At 35.8% G+C, this 21,505-nt stretch overlaps 1 protein-coding gene across 1 annotated transcript; it reads right to left on the bottom strand.

Moving 5' to 3' along the window:
• Positions 1-581: 581 nt before the first annotated feature.
• Positions 582-21,325, bottom strand: TRIM23 (tripartite motif containing 23). Its single transcript, XM_070743276.1, has 11 exons — positions 21,143-21,325; positions 19,678-19,840; positions 18,376-18,497; positions 16,043-16,321; positions 14,756-14,938; positions 13,617-13,832; positions 11,583-11,717; positions 10,100-10,229; positions 9,905-10,015; positions 6,442-6,566; positions 582-5,251 (listed from the first exon to the last, which is right to left on the bottom strand). The coding sequence occupies exons 1-11, from the start codon at positions 21,233-21,235 to the stop codon at positions 5,072-5,074; spliced, it is 1,737 nt and encodes a 578-aa protein (XP_070599377.1). The 5' UTR covers positions 21,236-21,325; the 3' UTR covers positions 582-5,071.
• Between the last annotated feature and the right edge of the window lie 180 nt (positions 21,326-21,505).

Genomic DNA, 21,505 nt, shown 5'->3' with positions numbered 1-21,505 from the left:
ACTACTGGACAGCTCAGGGGGAAGAAGCCTAAGCAGTCTCTGAAAATACATGTCATAAGTGTGCAGAGAGTGGGATTCATCTTTAGTTTGTATCCTGAATTGCTTTATCCCAGAACCTCTGGAGACTTATTTTTCTCCTGCCTTGATTTTGAATCAGGTCAAGGCCACATACAGTAGAGTCTGGATTATCCAACATTTTCGGCTATCCGACTATCAGCCCGCCCGCTTTTGGTGTGTGTGTATGTGTGTGTATACTGCTCAAAAAAATAAAGAGAACGCTTAAACAGCAGAATATAATTCCAAGTAAATCAAACTTCTGTGAAACCAAACTGTCCACTTAGAAAGCAACATTGATTCACAATCAATTTCATTTTGTTGTCAGCACATCCAACTTTGTACAGAACAAAGTATTCAATGAGAATATTTCATTCATTCAGATGTAGGATATGTTATTTGAGTGTTCCCTTTATTTTTTTGAGCTCTGTGTGTGAATGTGTGTGTGTGTATAATTCAAGTATTAGTTCAACCACACAGAGAAAGATTCACATTTTTGATAACAATAAGCTTCAAAAAAGAAACAGTTTGGGTGAAATAATTTTATTACTATGATTCACTATCACAACTGTTAAATATTTATTTTTGTAAGCTATTTTACATGTATTACAGGTTCAGAAGATGGATATTTTTATGCAATGAATCCTCTTCATTTGACCTATTCCTGTTTGTAATTAGAAAATAAAGTTATAAGCTACAGTGTAACTCGGTATTGTTGCATATGGTATTATTTTTATATGTGATACCATATGATACCTTTCTTTTCATTGAACACTGCATTTAATCAAAATTCAACTGTATCATTATCTTACAAAGATATCTTTAATGAAATACAATCTGCTCTTAAAACAATTTATATGAAGCTCTTAAAAATTTATTTGCAGCTAAAACAGTTTTAAAAACTTGCACTCATTAGTACACTAAAGAAAATTAAAGGTCAATGATGTATGAAACAAGTTTTAAATTCTGCTTGAACAAGTTATGTACAATACAAACAAGATGCTAAATATGGTAAAACGTGAATTCAGACAACTGTAATAGTTATATTCACAGTAACGTTTGTGAGTTTCAGTTAAATAATACTTTTATACAAGTACACTATATTTTCAGCAGAGCTCAATTTTGTCAATATCAACCAACAAATATTTCTACACATTCTCCTAAAATCCACACCATCTGAGTCTTACATGAAGCAAGCGATAGCATTTAAAGCCATTGATAAAACAATTTACATTCCGCCTTTTGAATAGCAATATATCAAGTGGTATCATGCAGTCTAACAGCATTAAAATGAAATAAAAGCAAGCAATACAGTAGCAGAAGTCTGACCTCACTAAAATATAGTAAAACCTTTCAAATTACTTCACAGACACAGGCTCTGCACCTACAATTTAGCTCTTAAAGACATCTAAACTTGCAGTGTATCTTGACAGGAGTTAAAGCAGATAAGAAATGTTTGTGACAAATAACCCCTATTTATATAGTTGCTTTGGTAGTGTCTATAGCCAATTTTAATACATTAAAGGTTTCCATTAATGCATAAATACTACAGAAGGCTGAAACATGCCTGTGATCCAAACATATCCCCCAAAGGGAGAGAACCAATAGCAAATATTTTATCTCAAATAGGTAGCATTTTTTTTAGTTTAAAGACAATTATATGCAGCAATATTTACTACAACACAATATGAAAAAAAAACCCTTGATGGCTACAGTTTAAAAGATTTTTCACTATCCTTGTTTTAGAAATGATTATGTTTTAAAGATTAACTGATATTTCATTAAGCTGATCATAAAATTATGATTCTGAAAATTATTTAGTATTAAGCAGCACAATACACAGACCTATGCTTGCGCTGTATAACAACATGATTCAATCACTTCAATTATATTTTGAAGAGGAAGGCACACTTTGTGCCAATAGTACTGTATTAATAGGGAAGTAGGAGAAAGCCACAGCATAGAGCCAGGACTGGGTTGTAAATGACTCCAACTTCCATTACTTACAGTCTGCAGACTTTGGAATACCATTCAATAAGGATCTTAAAACTGGGCATCCAAATTCTGGGCTGATCCTTCACTGACTGCAGCTCATGCACTACTGAAGTAAGTAGCAAAATCTCAAGGCAATCACAGTAGAGAGAAGTAACAATGCCTCCTTTTGCAATCTGAATTAACTTCATGTATGGCAGCAGGTTCTGACCTTTTTATGTATTCAATGAATAGGGCAAGAAGGAATTCTTAGTTTCATCTTCCTTGGGGTTCTTACTCTGGCAGATTATCAATACTGCTAATTGTTTTTTCTAGTTCTGCCACATACTTCCAATCATCAACGCAGATTTTGGACTCCTTTGCAGTTCCATTTTTAATGAGATAAACAGGCCTTTTATTGATGATGGAGCATGTTTAGATATTTGCTATCTAAATCCTGTTTTAATTGTCACTGGACTTTATTTGAACTTTTGCTTTGGTAAGAAACATTCTTAAGGAGTTAAGGAAATTCTGCTTCTTACTATAGCTATAGCTTCACCCTTTGCAGTCTTAGAAGACAGAACTACGGGTTGCAGCACTCAATCAGAATTCTGAATCTGAAAGTTTACTTATGTACAAACTAGAATCTCTCCAAGAAAATTAGCAGGAATTACAAATATGCAATCCTAGATTTCTCCGAAAATTATCAAAATGTTCAGTGTAGAACTAGGCTACTCTAGTTATTTTATCAAGCAAACTTTATCTTAAAATTTAGTTAAAATGAATGAATTGAAGTATTAACATGAAATTATTAACTATGGTAAAGCATGCCCCCTAGAATGTGTATTACAATAAAACATAGTCAAAGAATTAAACAAACATCAAAATTACCAATTCATAGAACTTTCCCCTTCAATAAGCCAACTAATATCAAGGGGGGGAAATGAAAAATTATAGAATCACATTTTAAAAAATCTGAAAGCAAATCTCAGTTCAAATTAAAGTGGAAACAAATGTGCAGTCTGTGGCACTAGGGAGATAGTGTGCTTCCATGTCATTCATATATATGGTAACTAAAGGATCTTCAACTTTCCAGGATTTCCTCATAAATCAGATTTTGAATATTAAAGAGAAGCTAAACCTGATCTTAAAGGGTAGAGGGACATAGTCATGTATCATCAGATTAGAATGAACTGTAAAGCCTAACAATTCCCAAATTCTGATAAGGATTAAGATGGCAAGGAAATGAGAAGAGTTTCTAAGATGCAATCTCAATTTAAAAAATGCCAAGATGTTAAGACAAAGGCGTGGTCTTTTAAAGAAAGTTTGGTTTTCATGTACCAATTTAAGCAAATACTGATAGTGGCAAATTCTAAAATGTTTGTTACATAATTTGAAATAATATCTGCCACTGGTAGCTTTTCTGTAAGGCAGTGCTCTTTTTTTACTCTCAACAACATCCCAACTGAGATAAGAAAAGCTTTTCGTGAGCTTTAATGACAAAGAAATTTAAGAAACAGAAATCTGTCAAAGGTGTAAAAATCCAACTCCTACAGAGAATTTTGGTGAAAAATAATGTGAAGACAGAATAAAGCAAGAAAGACATGTTGCGGAAACAGTCTACATAAAATGGAAAAAGAAAATAAAGCAATCAGGACACTTTTTATCTAAGCTGATGATATTTGGATGGGCTGGTACATTTCCCACAATTCACAGCGAGAATGTTTGTAACTTTGACAGCTTTGTAAATAATTTAAATTGAGAAATGCTGATCCTATCATTTTAATATTCAAGAGACTTCCTTCATTTTTCTCTCCATTTTTATTAGAATGCATTTTTCTTCCTGGACAAAAATTTCCTGACCCTTCTAGAGTTGAATAAATGGTTTGCTGATTCTTCCATTTTTGCTACAAACTGCAATATTGCTTTTTAAACTTCTCATCTCAACTATATAAGTGGACATCCTATTTCACTACTGTTACTTATTTCTGCATTTTCAAGGCTGCCTATAATTTATTGAACACCAATAACAAGCAGTGTGCGCATGAAAAATTAACCACAATTAAATAGTGTATATGTTTTCAAGAAGTTAAAGAAATCATCAGATCATGTGCAATTAAAGCACTCAATATATTTATGAACAGGTCATAGAATAACTTCAAATCTGTCAGATATTATACTTAATGCTTTCTTAACTCTGAATGGATAGAATATTTGTATGTTAGAAATTTCTAAATGTATATAAAAATTAACACGAACATGTGTCGTATTAATGCTATTTTAGAGGCAGCCTTAATATATACTTCGTAAGCCGCAGTTGCAGAATAATAACAGTAATAAATTAGTCTCTGATTAGCACAACAGTTTTTCCAAAATACAAAACAAATCCTATGCTTATAGGAAATTTTACCTAAATGATATGTGCACAAATGTAATTATTTAATATCAGAGAAGGGTTTCTTCAAAAGCAGCATCCAAACTGAGTAAAATAAGAACAAAGGAAAAACATAAAAGCAATAGTAAGGGTATAGCAGGAAGTGAAAAACTATTATTATATATTTGTGTATACTATACTGTATACTAGTATAGATATGGGCTTGAATTTTAAGAGCAAGAGCTATTAACCAGAACCAAGCATTTGTGCAATCAGTTCCTGCTTCACTTTAATATATGGTAAACTATGTTGGTAATGTGAAATAATGATTATACATGCACCTAAATCTGAGAGAACAAGTGAATATATCAAGGCCATCACTGAAAGAAGTGAAATTAAATAGATGCTAAATCCTGAGAGAAGAATATTTAATAGGGAAGGCTGAAGATCCTCAGTTCAAATTTCTTTAAAAGAAATTAAGGCACCTTTCCCACAAATACATTAGATCACTTTATCTTGGTTACTGGAATTTACACAAGTTATACCTACACTGTGCTTCAGTCTAGCATTCCAACAAAATGTTTTTAAGGAGTAACAGGTTTAGATGAAATTCATATCTGACCATATTAATTCACATAAATAAACAACTGATCTTTATGCTTACTGGCTCTCTTAAGCCACATCCAATACACCTGCAGCCACCAGGTGCCTTGAAAGCCAATCCAGTCCTTCGTAAAGTCCCATGCCACTTCGGGCATCACAGCCTTGAATGTACCAGCTACGACCACAGCAAAGTTTGTGGAGATTCAGTAATTCTGTGATTTCTTCTACTGAAAGTGCCCCTGGCACATCCTGTAAAGAGAACAGCATTAATATGCAGACAGATAATAGTGTAAAAGTAAATGTTCTTATTTAAGAATATGATGGGGTTTTTTACAGTTTGGACCTGTAGCATAATAGGGAGAGGAGATGCATTTAGGATACTGAGAAGGAGAAAAAAGACAGGCCACAACTTTATTATAACAATAATGCTATAAATTTATAAGAATAAGAGATGTTTAGCCCAGCCAACCTACAACTCTTGGAAGAGAGATAGAAACACCACATATCATTTAAATTGTTTCTGTAACTGATATATATCAGGATTCTTCCCAAGGGAGAGATCCTTCCAATCAACATTCAACTAAGGATCCTGTTTTAGGTTCCATCCATTTGTAGAAAGAAGTGGAAAAATAAACAACGTCAGAAAACAGACACAGATAACTACAAAAGGGTAGGCCAAAAAAACGAATGTTAAAAAGCAAAATTTTAGCTCTACTAAATTATGGGCTAATATACGTTCATATCAGCCTTTATCGTGGTTTATTGATAATCTACAGTAAGTTAACTTAAAGACCAGCACTTTGGAGGACTGACTTGGTATTCAGTGAATGGCGACAGACAGAATTTCCTTTTTGTTCTGCCCTACCCAAGAATTATTTTGCTCAATCCATCTTCTGATGGACTGAAGAAAGAGAAAGAAGGAAAATAGAAAGTCATCTTCCTCACAGATCGCATCCCATTTAGCCACTCTGGGAGAGAAGAAATGATAGTGAAAACTGAGTTTTGAATGAAAGCTGCAGACAAAATAATTGTGGCCAAAGGTTATTATTTTTAATAGAATAATCTAATACTTATTTTATTTTGATTGTTTGATTATTATTATTATCATTTATTATTTATTAGATTTGTATGCCGCCCTTCTCCGAAGACTCAGGGCGGCTCACAAGACATAATATAAAATAGTGCATATAAACAAATCTAATTAATTAAAAACTACCAGCTAAAAACCCATCAGTCAGCCAATTCAATCACAGTCATACAAAACAATTAGTAGTGGGGGGGGGGTCTTGATCTAATTAATTGATTGATTGATTATGCAATGCATTGCATTTAAATTACAACAGTTTTTGATTTATTCTGTATTTTCTCCTATTTTATACTGCCAAAATGAAAACAATGGAAATAAAACGGAGGGAGGGAAACACAATAGGCTATGTTACCTGCTTGTTGGCAAAAATCAGTAACAAGGCATCGCGCAGCTCCTTCTCTGTTAATAGTTTGGCAAGTTCACTGTGTGCCTCACTGACTCTGTCTCTATGGCTGCTATCAATGACAAAGACCACAGCTACGGAAAAGAACAATTACGCAATTATATTTGTTATGAATTTGCTTCTTCCTACTAAAAAAAATATTTTTTGAGTTCAGGAGGAGGAGTAAATTTTAAATTCAACTTGAAAGCTAGGGCTTAGTACACATTTCCAAACTGGCGTCTACTTGAAGCAGACTGACATATTACCACCCCCCCCCCCCAAAAAAATGCAACCTCCTATGCAGCACCAGAAAACTTTAGAAATAGCTTTCAGGGTTACGCAGAAGTAAACTTTATTAGTTGAAGAACCAGCAAATGAAATGCAAGCAAGTGGTTTTAATGCTTATATAATCCAATAAAATCTATTCCAAATAGGATAGCACTAAGAGGATAAAAGAATCAGTGAAAATATAAGTATTTCCCACTGTGTCTGTGTGGCAATAGTAGATACAGGAAGCTCTGCTGGATCCAATTCAGCCATGAGCAGAAACTTCAATTCATGGAGACGTAACCATGGATCCAAACCAATGTTTCAAGTGTTACAGATGGTCCTCATTTAACGGCTCTTGTTCAGTGACCAAATCTGCAATGGTGCTGAATGAATGATAGTTATACCTGTTCCTCACAGAGTTCTGCTGTCACATGATCACAATTTACCTTCCCTAGCCAGCTTCCTACAAGTAACGTCAATAGGGAAACAGACAGGAAAGACAAAATTGTGATCGCATGAAATCCTCACTTAACAATTCACATAGTCTTTGCTTAACAACAGTAACCGGGACTGCTGCAACTGCCACACTAAGTAATATGGTTATTTTATAATACCATGCTTTACAATTACATCACTTAGCGATGGAAGTTATATACCCAGTTACTATTGTTAATCAAGAACTACTTGTAAATGAAATTGTAATATGGCTAATTACAGTTTCATCATAGTGACATGTGTATTTGTATGGATTTTCGCATTATGCTGTATATAAAAGTACTGGAATATTATAATTAGTTCAAAATATTGCAGCTCATCTATTCACAGGAACTCCGTATAAGGAACATATGAAACAGCGCTACTAAATTCCAATTTAATTCTCAAAACAATGCAAAATATTAACAACAATTTTCAAAGCCTTGAATGGTATAAGATCAAGATATAAAAGATAAGATCAAGAAGGACTATCTTATTCCTCGTGAAACTATCTGTCTACTAAGATCATCTTTGGAGGCCCTTCTGATATGTCCTGAATGATTAGGGTCTAGAGAAAAGTATTTTCAGTGATTGCAGGTAGATTCTCAAAGTTTACTCCAATGAAGATCTCTCTTACTTCCTCCCTCCAAAGTACCATAATTTTCAGAGTATAAGACGCACCGGAGTATAAGACACATCTTAGTTTTTGGGGAAGAAAACAAGGGGAAAAAACCTCTGCCTCCCAGCAATTTGCCAAACAGCAAACAGCACAGATGATATACACTGTTTGATGTGTATTTCTGTGCATGGGTGCCTGACCCACAGAAATAGCAAAGAATTGGAGAAATGTATATTATGGCAGAAATGTATATTAATCCCAGAAAGTTTTCTTAAATGTAATCACACCAACTCCTCCCAATTATTTAAATAGATCTACTCCAAACATGATTAAGTCAGGATTTAACTCAACTGCCTTATCTTAATACGAAACAGGACATTGTTACATTTCAGATTATACCTTTACAGATCTCTAAAATTAATGTGGCTTTTGGGAAGTATTCTCTGCTATTTAAAAGAAGATACAATAGCACTGGGCCTCTTCAGATCAAGGGTTTATTTTAAAAAGCTTCTTCATTTTGTTAAGTTGTCTAGAACAATAATAAAGCAGCCTTTAAAAAATAAGTCTAATAATTTGAACATCCTATAGACATTTATAGTTACTGACTTACCTCCTTTCAACAAAAAACAAATAGCCAGTTTCAGCCTTTGCTCCTCCCTGCAGCAATTTGCATCCGTGCAGCTTTAGTTTCATTTTAGCACATGGGCTTGCTGGCAATTTCAATCAATCAGCTGAGTGTTGGGAGGCAGATAATCAGTGGCTTGTGCTAATCAGGCTCTGTTGCTGTTTGCTGCAAGGAGGTAAATTGTTGGCAGGCAGAGACCAAAGAGTAGGGGTGGCTGGGGGTGGCTACATTCGGTGTATAAGACACACCCAAGTTTTCACCCTCTTTTGGGGGGGTAAAGAGGTGCATTTTATACTCTGAAAAATATGGTAAGTGAAAACTATCCTCTTGAAGAATTTTTACGCCCTTTAGTGTACAGTGATACCTTGTCTTACAAACTTAATTGGTTCCAGGACGAGGTTCTTAAGGTGAAAAGTTTGTAAGACGAAACAATGTTTCCCATAGGAATCAATGGAAAAGCGATTAATGCGTGCAAGTCCAAAATTCACCCCTTTTTGCCAGCTGAAGCGCCCGTTTTTGCGCTGCTGGGATTACCCTGAGGCTCCCCTCCATCGGAAACCCCACCTCCAGACTTCTGTGGTTTTGCGATGCTGCAGGGGAATCCCAACAGGGGGATCCCAGCATCGCAAAAACGAGCACTTTGCTGGCAACGGAAGTCCGGAGGTGGGGTTTCCCAGTGAAGGGAGCATCAGTGAAATTGCAGCATCTCAAAAACACTGAAGTCCTCGAAACCCCACCTCCGGACTTCTGTGTTTTTGCGATGCTGCAATTTTGCTGAGGCTCTCCTTGCTGGGAAACCCTACCTCTGGACTTCCGTTGTCAGCAAAGTGCCCGTTTTTGTGCTGCTGGGATTCCCCTGCTGGGATTTCCCTGCAGCATCGCAAAAACACAGAAGTCCGAAGGTGGGGTTTCCCATGGAAGGGAGCATCAGGGGAATCCCAGCAGCACAAAAACGGGTGCCTCGCTGGCAACGGAAGTCCGGAGGCGGGGCATCCCAGTGGCGGCGGTGGGTTTGTAAGGTGAAAATAGTTTGTAAGAAGAGGCAAAAAAAAAAATTAAACCCCGGGTTTGTATCTCGAAAAGTTTGTTTGATGAGGCGTTTGTAAGACGAGGTATCACTGTATTATTTTTCTTAAATTTTTGTTATTGTTGCTATATTGTCTTTTATGTTTCTGCTTTTCAGAGAAATGCCTTTACTGTTATTTGCTGTAACTTGCATAGATTTCTGTGAAGGATATGTGAGATATGTTTTTAATTTATTAAACAACAATCCCATGCTCATTTACAGACTTGCAAATCCCCAAGAAATTATAAACCAATAAATATAAACATCATAAATATTTATATTTTGAAGTTAAATGAATTTCCGTGGGAGTTAACTACCAAAACCTTTGGATCAGAAATACAATTTTGAATAATTAAGTCACAAAGCATTGTATTCTTACCTTGTGTATTGAGGTAATAATGTTTCCATAAAGGCCTCAGTTTGTGTTTGCCACCTACATCCCAGATAGTGAATTTCAGGTTTTTATATTCTACCGTCTCAACATTAAAACCTACGAGAGTAAAAAGAACTTTAATTATACATTCCTAACAAAACATACCCAAGAAAGTCACAATTTGTAATATCTGTTACCTACCTATGGTTGGAATGGGTTGCATGAACTCATCTTGTTTTAGTTTAAATAAAATAGTAGTTTTGCCTGCTCCGTCTAATCCAAGTGTCACCACTCTAATCTCCATTTTTGGTCCAATGTGTACTCTGTTGTCCTACAGGAGAGAGAGAGGTTTGTTCATCTTAGAAGCTAACATTCAAAGGCATTCTTACATGTCAGCCAAATGTCTTATCTCTTTTGTTACAGAAGTCAGGAATTGAGGGTTGAGAAAGTAATTTAAATATTTTGTCAACATCCTCAGGCCTTAACAACTTGATGTTTCATAACAACATTAACCAGTATTTTATAAATGTGTAGTTTTGGAAATACACTGAAATGGGGTGCTCACATTGTGATAGATGGAAACAAATTTTAAAATAACTGCAGAAACAAATTTTAAAATAACTGCACTAACATTATTATTATTATTATTTATTCGATTTGTATGCCGCCCCTCTCCGAAGACTCGGGGCGGCTCACAACATGTAACAACAAATCAAAATAATCCAACAATTTTAAAATGTTTAAAGATTTAAAAGACCCCATATACATCTAACATCTTTGTTAGAGAGGGAAAGGAGGCTGAAATATAACTATGGTAGTGGTGGGGTGAAGATAGATAGATAGATAGATAGATAGATAGATAGATAGATAGATAGATAGATAGATAGACAGACAGACAGACAGACAGACAGACAGACAGACAGACAGACAGACAGACAGACAGACAGACAGACAGAGGCAGATAGTTATTCAGGTAAATGCATTTGTTAAGTAGGGGATAAAGTACAACATTCTTAAAACCTACTCGAGTGTGGAATTTTGTATGCACCTAAACCAAGGAAGATGTAACTTGGCATTTATGTGTATGATTGCCTTTTCCTTCAGTGCTGTCCTGAAGAATGCTCCAGCAACTACTACCAAGTCTTCCACCCAAAAGGCCATCTATCCTGAACTTGTAACATATAATGTTGCAAAGATTATTTGTAAAAGGCGATTAATGTTGAAGATTCCATGTTTGATACACTACAACTCTGGAAATCAAATTAATATTTTGCTTTCCTGGCAATGGTTTAAACAGATAGGTCAATGCCTATTGAAGTTCATGAATATACCCACTGTTAGGCCTATGTAAATGAAAAGCTGTGCAATCTTTCATTAGCAGATAACGGTTCAGCCAAATACAGCTTGAGAACTACTTGGCTCATGGAGGGCGACAGTCAATATGCTCTTTGTTCTTTCTGGGACAGAACATAAATAGAAGAATGAATGGAACTCAGCGTTCCAGGTTCCACTTTTAGCTACAGATCATGAACCAAATTAACCTTTTAATTGTAGTTTACATCTTATCTCAAATAGATTCTTGTATGATACAGCAGACAATTTCAAAGTTGCCTAAATTGTTAAGTGGGTGAAGAATACAAACTCATGTTCTGAATCTTTAACCTAGAGATTAAAAGAACGATACCTTTGTAAAAGTAACTGGAATGCTAGCATCAAGTTGAATGTGGTCTGCAAGTTCTGTAAATTGTTGCTGTTGTTTCTGCAATGTTTCTAAAAGCCTTGTAATCTCTTGTTTAGCCAAAACAACTCTACAGTCATCCTAAAAAGGGAAGCTAAATTTAGTGTAATAAGCACAGAATCATCTAAATATCAGCGTTCTCAACATAACACGGAATGGGGAATTGCTCCAACATGGGTGAATTCACAGGCCTTGCACAGTACCTGTGTTTGGCCTGCAGGCCCTCAAATCATTTCGCCAACATTTGGCAATAGAATGATTAAGTCTGAGTTGCATTCCTTTCCCAACCCCGCCTAAAATAAGTGGAAAACTCATTTTTGCTCATTGTGGTAAGGAGATGATGATGAAGGAGAAGTGAAAAAAATAGAACAGGTGGCTTACAATGCAATTAAAATGATATTCAATAAAACTGCAAATTACTGATCAGTAACCCCCCCCCCACCCCACAGGAACATCAATAAAAATGCAATCCAGTACTAAAGCCAATTTAATAACAATCATAATCACATTTCAAAAGTCCTACGAAAGAATTCTGACTTCACAGCCTTACATAACATTCCAAGTTAAATACTGATCAAATCTCTGGTGGGATGGTATTGCACAAAATATCTCCACAGAAAAACATGGCTTCTGGTCCCATGCTAGTCTTACTTCCCACATGCTGGTAACTAAGTAACTTAGAACCAAGGTGTATAAAACAAATCAGGTCCCTTGAGAGAGGGGGACATCTGGAAACCAAAATACAGAGTTCTTGAAAGGCCACTTTGAATTCTTCCTATAAATCTATCACAGGTCGATGCAGCAGTCACAATTCAAGTATTAAATGGCTGCAGTGGCTCTCATCCACCTGTGCAGGCTGCTGCATTTTTCATTAACTACAATTTCTGAATAGTTATTCAAATGCTCCTTAAAAAGAGCATTGCAGTAATCCACTGTTGTGATCATGAGATGTCAATCACAATCAACAGGTGATCAAATGGCCTCTGGAAGGTAGACTCTCAATTTTTGAAATATTGTCCATCCCTGAACATACAACTCTTCCCCATTTTATTTTATGGCTTAATATAACATGGAACTTATACTGTGTAGGAGAGATCTGTCATGATCTGCAGCAACAGATTACTGATATGCATTATTTGTCAACATCTGAATCAGTCTTTTCTTCGTGGCCTCTTTGTCAAAAAGACTTGCAAGCCACACTAAAATTTTGAAATTGCTTTTCTTATAATATATGTAGTTCTTCCTCCCTTCTTTCTATATATCATCAGTCATATAACTCACAGCTATACTTATTAATTTTGATATTAATTTGATTATTTAATGCTGTTGTATATTTTTATCATTTTTCTGATGGATTAAATTACTGCAACAAAGTAAAAAAGGATCTGTATGTCACTCCAAAGTTGGCTAAGAAAAGCATATTACAATAGAACTTCAACGCTAGTAGATTTAGATTAAAATAATTTTGCAACAGAAATAAATACAACTGTTTCATAATACATTAATATAAAAAAACTACAAAGATAGTAGTACTTTGCTCATAAAAACTTTTTCTCTTTGAATCAGAGCAACACTATACTAGAAATAAGAAAACAAGTTATATAAATTACTTATCAATATTCAAAATGTTTTTAACTAATTTCTAAAAGGCTAAACAGAAAACCAAATCATTAAATTCTAATTTACTTCTTTTATACAGTTGGGACACAATGGTATTTAAATTTTGTTTAATAATTATATATTTTAATAATAAAGTTCAATACCCTCCAAAAACACTTTTACCTATTGCTATTTATGAAGTCAGTATTTTCAGTAAAGCCAAGTTATAATTCAATAACAAAATCTATAACTGAATGCAATTTGTCCAATATTTATTATTTACAAATTGTACGATACAGTATTGGTATTTGAGAGTTGGCATTTCAAGCTATATCCATACCTGTCCCAATATTGATTTTGATTATGCTATTGACTCCCTACCTGCTGTAAAGTCTTTTCACAGTGAAGACATGCTGTTGAAACTTGTGATAACAGGATGGTCATATCTTCTTGCTGTTGCCTAAGCCAGATCAATTTTTCTCGCACATGTGCATCTACCACACTAAGTGCCATTTCTTCTTGGCGGCAAAGAGTCTCGTGAAGGTCAGAAAAATAGGCTCTGATACATGATCGAGCATTCTCTGCGGTACCGGGAACCTGAAGTGAGATTATAAAATGAAACAGAAAGGCTGCAGAGACATTACTATTATACTACTAATAATAGCACTTAGATTTATATAGCGCTTCATAGTGCTGTACAGCCCTCTCTAAGAGGTTTACAGAGTCAGCTTATTGCCCCCAATGATTTGGGTCCTCATTTTACCCACCTCGGAAGGATGGAAGGCTGAGTCAACCTTGAGCAGTCAGCCGGCAGTCAGCAGAAGTAGCCTACAGTACTCCATTTTAACCACTGTGCCTGCTAAAGCAATTTTTGTCTTGAATAGTACTTCTCTGTAGTATAAGGTCAACCATATATGTCATCACTTGCTACAGAGAATATTCATTTTTAATATGTGACAATCCTGCATTATTTGGAGGAAAGAATAAAAGACTAAGAGCAGCAGGTTTTTAGTATTACTGTACAAAAAAATAAAAATACATGACTTTCAGATGTCACAATGTATTGTATCTCCAATGTTAAAAATGCTGAAACATTAGAGCACCGAGTAAAATCAGAAAAAAAAGTTTTCTGCCATTTATTTACACAAAATATTTTTTTTAAAGTTTATTTAAAGAAATGAATGAAAATCCCAATGAATGTGCCTTTGCCCTAGATTTAAAGTTCTCTGCATCCCAGATATTTTTTCATTATGTTTTCAAATTCTCCATAATCAATTGTCTCCTTAATGCTCTTGACACCTGTTTTATCCTACAGATAAAAGTTCCTGTTAAGAACTTTATCAGCTTTTTGGGTGTCTGCCATAGTTATTGTTAATTTATTTACTGGAAGGGGGCACAACAAAGTCCATAAATCATGTAACTACTGTAGCATATCAGTACTGCCAAAAGAAATCTAAAATTAGGAAATGAATTTATAATAAAGATTATGCATACATTGAAGAAATTACAAAATTGCTTACATGTTCTGTATGGGTCATTCCTATACCATCTTCAAAGAGCTGTTCTCCTCCCTCTATTTGTTGTACAATTCCATCTAGTTTCCGAGAATAATCTGAGATTTCTTCTGTGAAAGTTCTTATGCAGTGAGCCATATCTAAAATGGAAGCACGGATCTGATTTGCTTCTGGTTCCAAAATACTGTGCTAAAGGAAAAACAAACAAACAAAGCAATGAACATCCTTTCCTGAAATTCTTCTGATCTGCATTCTATTTGTCACCGTTTATTATAAAACTGTTTTGCTTACAAAAACATAGAATGCAAGAGATATGGCAAAGTGTATTTTCTAAATTCTTTAACAGCATCAGGAGTCTGTATCTTTAGTTTAGTGATATTCTATATTTGATTGTTTTTGTTCTCCCTTTGTATTGTAGCTACATTTTGGGGCATGTGGACACACTGAAGCACAGGAGGAGTTGTATATCTTCCACTCTAGATTATGAAGGATGAAGAGAGGGCTTATAATGGAACAGGCAGAGACATTTCAAGCTGCCACCCAACTGACTTTCCTGAACAGCTGCATTGGGAAAATGCCTTCTGTAATTTTTTTCTGAATTTCCCAATTCAATCATTTGTTGTTTTTATCTCCCACACCAAATATGCTCCCCTTTCATTCAGTTTTTTGGAGTGTGATCCTATCAACAGACAGAAAGAATCTCAACACCTTTTTCATAAATTATTTCCAATATCTCATTGGATTGAAAATAATAAAAACAGAGATGGTAAATTTAAAGAATAAATTTACTTTTCTAAAAGTTGTCTGATTTTGATTGAAGCTTTTAAAAGAACTATTTTATACAGATTGGTTGCTTTTAAAATATGACTGAGAGTAACAAGATAAGCACTGTATACAAACAGCACTTCCAATAAAATTACAAATACTCTTGCACAGATATCCTACCATATTACTGCAGACAAACAACTTTAAAGTGATGTTATTGGAATGCATATATATATTACCCACTCAGTCAGTCATGTATTAAGCGCCATGGTGATGCAGTGGTTAGAATGCAGTACTGCAGGCTACTTCTGCTGTCTGCCGGCTACCAGCCGTTCTGCAATTATTCTCATTGGCTCAAGGTTGACTCAAGCCTTCCATCCTTCTGAGGTGGGTAAAATGAGGACCCAGATTATTGGGGGTAATATTCTGACTCTGAAAACAGCCTTTAGAGAGGTCTGTAAAGCATTGTGAAACAGTATATAAGTGCTATTGCTATTAGCACAGATGGAAATCAAGAATGAAACCTACTTTATGACCCTGGTGTTTTCCATATTCTTTGCAAACACAACACATAAGAGGGCTGGCCTGACAACCTTCTTCCAAGCACACAAATTCAATGGCATGCACTTGGTGCTGAGAACACATCGTCTTTTCATGTGGCTTATCAGCAAGTGGCACACGCCTGTGTTTTGCTAGTGTCTTTGTAGAATGTGTAAGGTGGGAACAGTCTGTACACAAGTGAGTAGCACAAACAGTGCAATACACAGAAGCCAGATGAGTGTCATCTTCGTCACATCGGATGATGCACTAAAAATAAAGAAAAGAACAGTGATTTTATTTATATTACCTTTTTTAGATAAATCCCTACAAATATAGTTAAGAAAAGTCCAGGTCTTAATTTGTTTTTCAAAAACTTTCTTAAAGATCTGTACCACATTTATTATATGTAGACAGAGGCAGAGAGAAAGAAACTGAGAGAACATTACTAAAAAAAAAATCCTGTTCTTCATTCTCACCAATCTAGCTGTTCTAACAACCAAATAAGAGTAAAGCAGTAGTCCTCAACTTTTTGGGCACAAAGGACTGGTTCATGGAGAGTAATTTTTCCATGGACTACAGGGGGCATGGTTTCATGTACTGCCTGCATCCTGAGGATGGGGCTTCGCTTGTTTGCACAGCCCAATTTCTGGCATGCTGCAGCCCAGTGTCAATGGCCTTAATGGTTGGGACCCTTGGAGTACAGCACTTTATATTAATTTAAGAAATATAAGCAGGATTGCCTTGTTTGCAAAATGTAGCTCCAAAGCCATTTATCCAATTAAAAATGGTTAAAGAATTTGTGATCATCCAAATTTTGCTCAACTACAGTACTCAGAATTTCTCACCATTGATGGCAGGGAATAGGGCTGCTAAAATACACTGCTCAAAAAAGTAAAGGGAACACTTAAACAACACAATATAAGTCCAAGTAAATCAAGCTTCTGTGAAATCGAACTGGCCACTTAGGAAGCAACACTGATTGACAATCAATTTCACCCGCTGCTGTGCACACTCAGCTCTGTACAGAACAAAGTATTCAATGAGAATATTTCATTCATTCAGATCTAGGATGTGTTATTTGAGTGTTGCCTTTATTTTTTTGAGCAGTATAGTAACTAAGGAACATATGGAGAGCCACTTCTCCCACAATGCTATTCAACGGTACTTTGCTGTATTTTGACATCATTCTTGAAATGAAATTAGAAGCTAAAGTGGCTGATATTAAATGGATGCAAGATAGTCACAATTTCTGACAGGTAGATTTTGCATTAGCTAGTGTTTCTGAGATAGATTCAAATCGACACAATTAAAATATATTACATTAATCTATTCTGAGGGAAATATAGCTAAAGAATAAATTACTGCAACTATATTTTAACACTTTTATATAGGACCTCTGCTAGAACATTGCCTTTGCCTAACATAAGGCATACCTTGTGAATTTTCCAATATATTGTATTTCAACTTGGTCACAAATACTCTTTGCTCTACAGCCACTTCATCACATTCCTGATGCACACCAATCTTGCACCCTCATGCACTTTTCTCAAACTGTACCTCTTATGCACTCTTCTACACCCCTTCCCTGACACAAGCCCCTTGTGTACCTCCTTGGATCCATACATACTCTCCCCACAAATCCTGGCCTCTTCCCTCACCCTGAAGGAATTACTTACCTGCAGGCCTAAGATTTTCAATTTCCTGCAAGCTTCCCCACTGACTTTGGTTGTGGGGAGTTGCCTCAGCTAATGACCAGGGGATTTAACTAATGATGGGGACAGGGACTGAAAGGATTGCCATTACTTAGCAATGCAGTTGCATTTTACGACCACATCACTTAGTGATAGAAATTACAGTTACAATTGCCATTGTAAGTCAGGGACTATCTGTATATTATTAACAATAGCAAATAGCCATTTCTGAATTCCTAACCATTTAAACTGACAATGGAATTGTAAGGTAGATGATACAGTAGTTATTGTGCACCTTTTAGGATGGGCTGCTAATAGAAAAAGAAGCAGCAAGCAAGAATATTTTGGTCACATTGGGCAAAAGCCAATAACAAAGCAGAAGGAAAGAGGAAAAGAGGATGACAAACAGTCACATGAATGGGTTCAATAACAGTGGCATTGAGTGAACTATTGAAAGGTCAGTTTGGGAGGGATCCACCTGGAGAAACTCTATGTAGGACTGACATTGACATGATTGCACATAATCAATCAATCAACAAAGCAAATAAATAAATAAATCAAGGAACCAGAATACATCCCTCTGAATGTGACAATAAAATAAATAAAATGAACTATTATTATTATTATTACCTCTCCAGATAGGCCAATAGTTTCTTCAATTGTTCCACACTGACCACCCAATCCATTCTGCAATCGCTCCAGGAGTTCCAACAGAGCAAAGTTTTTTTTTAATCCCCATACACCAGAATCACCTAGTTGGGGGGAAAAGCCAGAAATCACCATATGTTATCACTGAAATACGGCTCTGTATTTTTATTTATTTAATCACTTTACATCAATTGGTCATCAATCTTGTAATAGCAACTCTAATTGGCTATGGTTGTTTTAAAAACTCAATATAAAAGAACAATAATAGAAATGGCAACTGAGGTCAATATAAACTATCAACAAATGAATATCAATCTCATTAACCTCCTGACTTTCATGCTCAGAAAAAAGTGATTTATATAATTATTTCTTTCCTTCTACATTATCTAATTAATGACAGATGCAAAACAAATTTTATCTATATAAATGATATTGAAAGTGGATTTGCAACTGCAGACCAAGAAAATTACCAGAAAAAAAATATTCCACTGGATCTGTAAATAGAACTGGTGGTTTAAAATTTAAAAAGGAAATATAAATGATAAACCAAGAGAAAGACCTGGATATATTTTTCTAGCATTGCTGACTGAGAAATTTTGGGACTTGAAGTCCATACATCTTAAAATTATCAAGGTTGAGAAATACTTTTCTAGAAAGAGTTCGGACCAATTTTCTTAAGTACCTATTCAAAATCCCCTTTGTTTCAAATACAATTCTTTCTCAACAACCAGTATCAGTAGTAGTGAAATCAATGCTTCATCACATATTTTTCCAACATGGACCAAATATACTTTGTATAGTCTTGTACGCCTAGCATCTTGGATTCTTACTAAAACTTTAATTCATTCTGATCCAAATAATAGACAAAAATGAAGATGCTTGGATTTTCAATAACTCAGCTTGGCACATGATTGATTGATCGATTGATTGATTGACAATATAAAATAAGTCAAATATTAAAACAATACAACCCCATTATAAAACCTACAAAGGCAACAATCCACTCAACATATATGCGTACCGCTCATACACAGTTCAGCCATGACAGATGTAATATTCATGGTCCCTGTGAATACACGTAGTCCTCATCTTACAACTGATTTCACAGGTACTTGGGTAAACAGATTGGCCTAAAGTCACCCAACTGGCTTTTATGGCTAATATAGACACACACACATATACATGAATATATATATATATAATGTGAATAAAAGAGTTGAGTTCAACTTACTCTTACAAAACAGCAAAATCTTAACCATATATCAAGGTTTAAAAATACCATACCTAGTTCAGTAACTTGTCGGTCAAAAGGACACCTAACTGCTCTGCCATGGAGAGGAAGTCGAGTAAGACAGTCATGACATACAGTATGACCACATAAAAGAAGTCTGGGAACTTTGTCTCCTTGCAATGAAAATACATCCTCACAGACTCCACATTCCAAAACCTATAATTAACAGAAGAGAATCAGACATAATTAAATGGAAGGGGGGAAAGTTCTATTTTGAATGATTAAAGCTATCTATGTGGCTTAAACTGGTGCAATTAAGAGTGGGAAATGAAGACATCACCAATTTCCTCTAGGTTTAGCTGATATAATTCAATCTCAACCTGCAACAATCATTCTGTGCACCAATCAGGCTGGATGCTACGAGTTTACATCTCACGTCCTAGAGCATATCAGATCAGCAGATTTTGTTCAACCATTTTTTCAACAACCTTACACTGAGAATCCATGTCTTTTCAGAGCAATTTTACAGGGGGCTTAGTCCCAGATAAAACAGTATAGAATTGCAATTACTAGTCTCAGTTCACTTTTCCTTTCACCTAAAAGAACATCCTAAGAGACCTCTTTTTTAAAAAGAGAGATTAAAATCTACTGCCTTTTGGAGTGGAATAATACCTAGGTTTTAATTATTGTTATTCTATACAGAGAAAAATCTCAATTTACTAAGGAAATTTCCTCTCTTCATATATTCATAGTTCCACTGACTTTAGAGGAGGACTATATTTACTACACTTGCGAGGGGAAAGACTTTCAAGAATTTCATGCCAAGAATAATTCAATCCAAAAAGGGCTGATTGTATTACTTGTCTCCATCACTACATTTTCCTGAAGGGCTAAAGCACAGGATCCCCTCCCCAGTTGGCAAGAATATTTATTTTATTTTTATTTTATTTTTACTTCATTTAAAATTGATTGATTGATTGATTTGGATTCCGCCCCTCTCTGAGGACTTGGGCGGCTTACAACATGTAAAAACGATACAATTCTTATCCTTTTTTCCTTATTCAATCTATGAAGAAAATACGAAGAACAATGTCTTCTTCAAGGGAAAAAAATCGAATTATCTGCCTTTTGAAAAAAGCATTTTTGAGACAACCATGACCTGGATGGTTGAGACTCTCCAGACATAGGAGGAAAATATAAATCTAAAAACATCCGAGGGAGATTCTATTACTTTAAAGCATTCGCTTTATCAAGATGGGAGGGGGGGGGAGAGATGAATTAATCTGATTTATTGGCATGGGCAAGGCGGGGAATTATAACCACCCCTTTTTTTTGCTTCAACACCGCCTGCGAGAATCTACTCAGAGACATTCCAAGGATTCTCAGGGAATGATGGGGGGTGGGGGGGAGGAGAGAAGCGCCAGCGGGGTAAAAGGACGGATCCTCTCGGCTTTCCATCGCTCGGTCCCTGCAGAAGCCAAAATGAAGGACCCGCCCTCTCAGGTTCACTGTCCTCACCTTCACAACAGGCCCCGCCGGGCTTCGGCTGTGCCTGTTCCCGGCCTCCATCCCAGCGCCAGACCCGATTTTGTTTACACTTAATGTTGCCATCTTGGACAAGGAAGGAGAACGCCCGAGGGAAAGCGGACTCTTACTAGGGAAACCTACAGCGGAGGTCCCCCTGGAGACGGAGGAGGGGGCAGGAATGAGCGAAAAACGTCACTGAAGAGGCCTACTATAGCGACGTAAAAAAAAGGCGTTCAACTTGGGCCTATTGGCTTCTTATCACTACGCATGTCTGTTTCTTCTTAGGACGCTAAGAAACGCCATCAATTCAAAGTCAAGGTTCACCGGAACTACAACTACCAGAATGCATTGTTT

Source organism: Erythrolamprus reginae, chromosome 2 (genome assembly GCF_031021105.1).
Source record: "Erythrolamprus reginae isolate rEryReg1 chromosome 2, rEryReg1.hap1, whole genome shotgun sequence".
Taxonomy (NCBI): domain Eukaryota; kingdom Metazoa; phylum Chordata; class Lepidosauria; order Squamata; family Dipsadidae; genus Erythrolamprus; species Erythrolamprus reginae.
This window is presented reverse-complemented; position numbering and strand designations above follow the sequence as displayed.

Bases quoted from the DNA above. Each gene is read 5' to 3' on its own strand.
- TRIM23 (XM_070743276.1), bottom strand. From the start codon at position 21,235: ATGGCAACATTAAGTGTAAACAAAATCGGGTCTGGCGCTGGGATGGAG. The intron at 11,718-13,616 runs GTAGGGAGTCAA...TTCCCTTTTTAG, and splicing joins GTGAAAAGACTTTACAGCAG to GATGACTGTAGAGTTGTTTT. The intron at 6,567-9,904 runs GTAAGAATACAA...TCTTTTCCGTAG, and splicing joins TTATTACCTCAATACACAAG to CTGTGGTCTTTGTCATTGAT.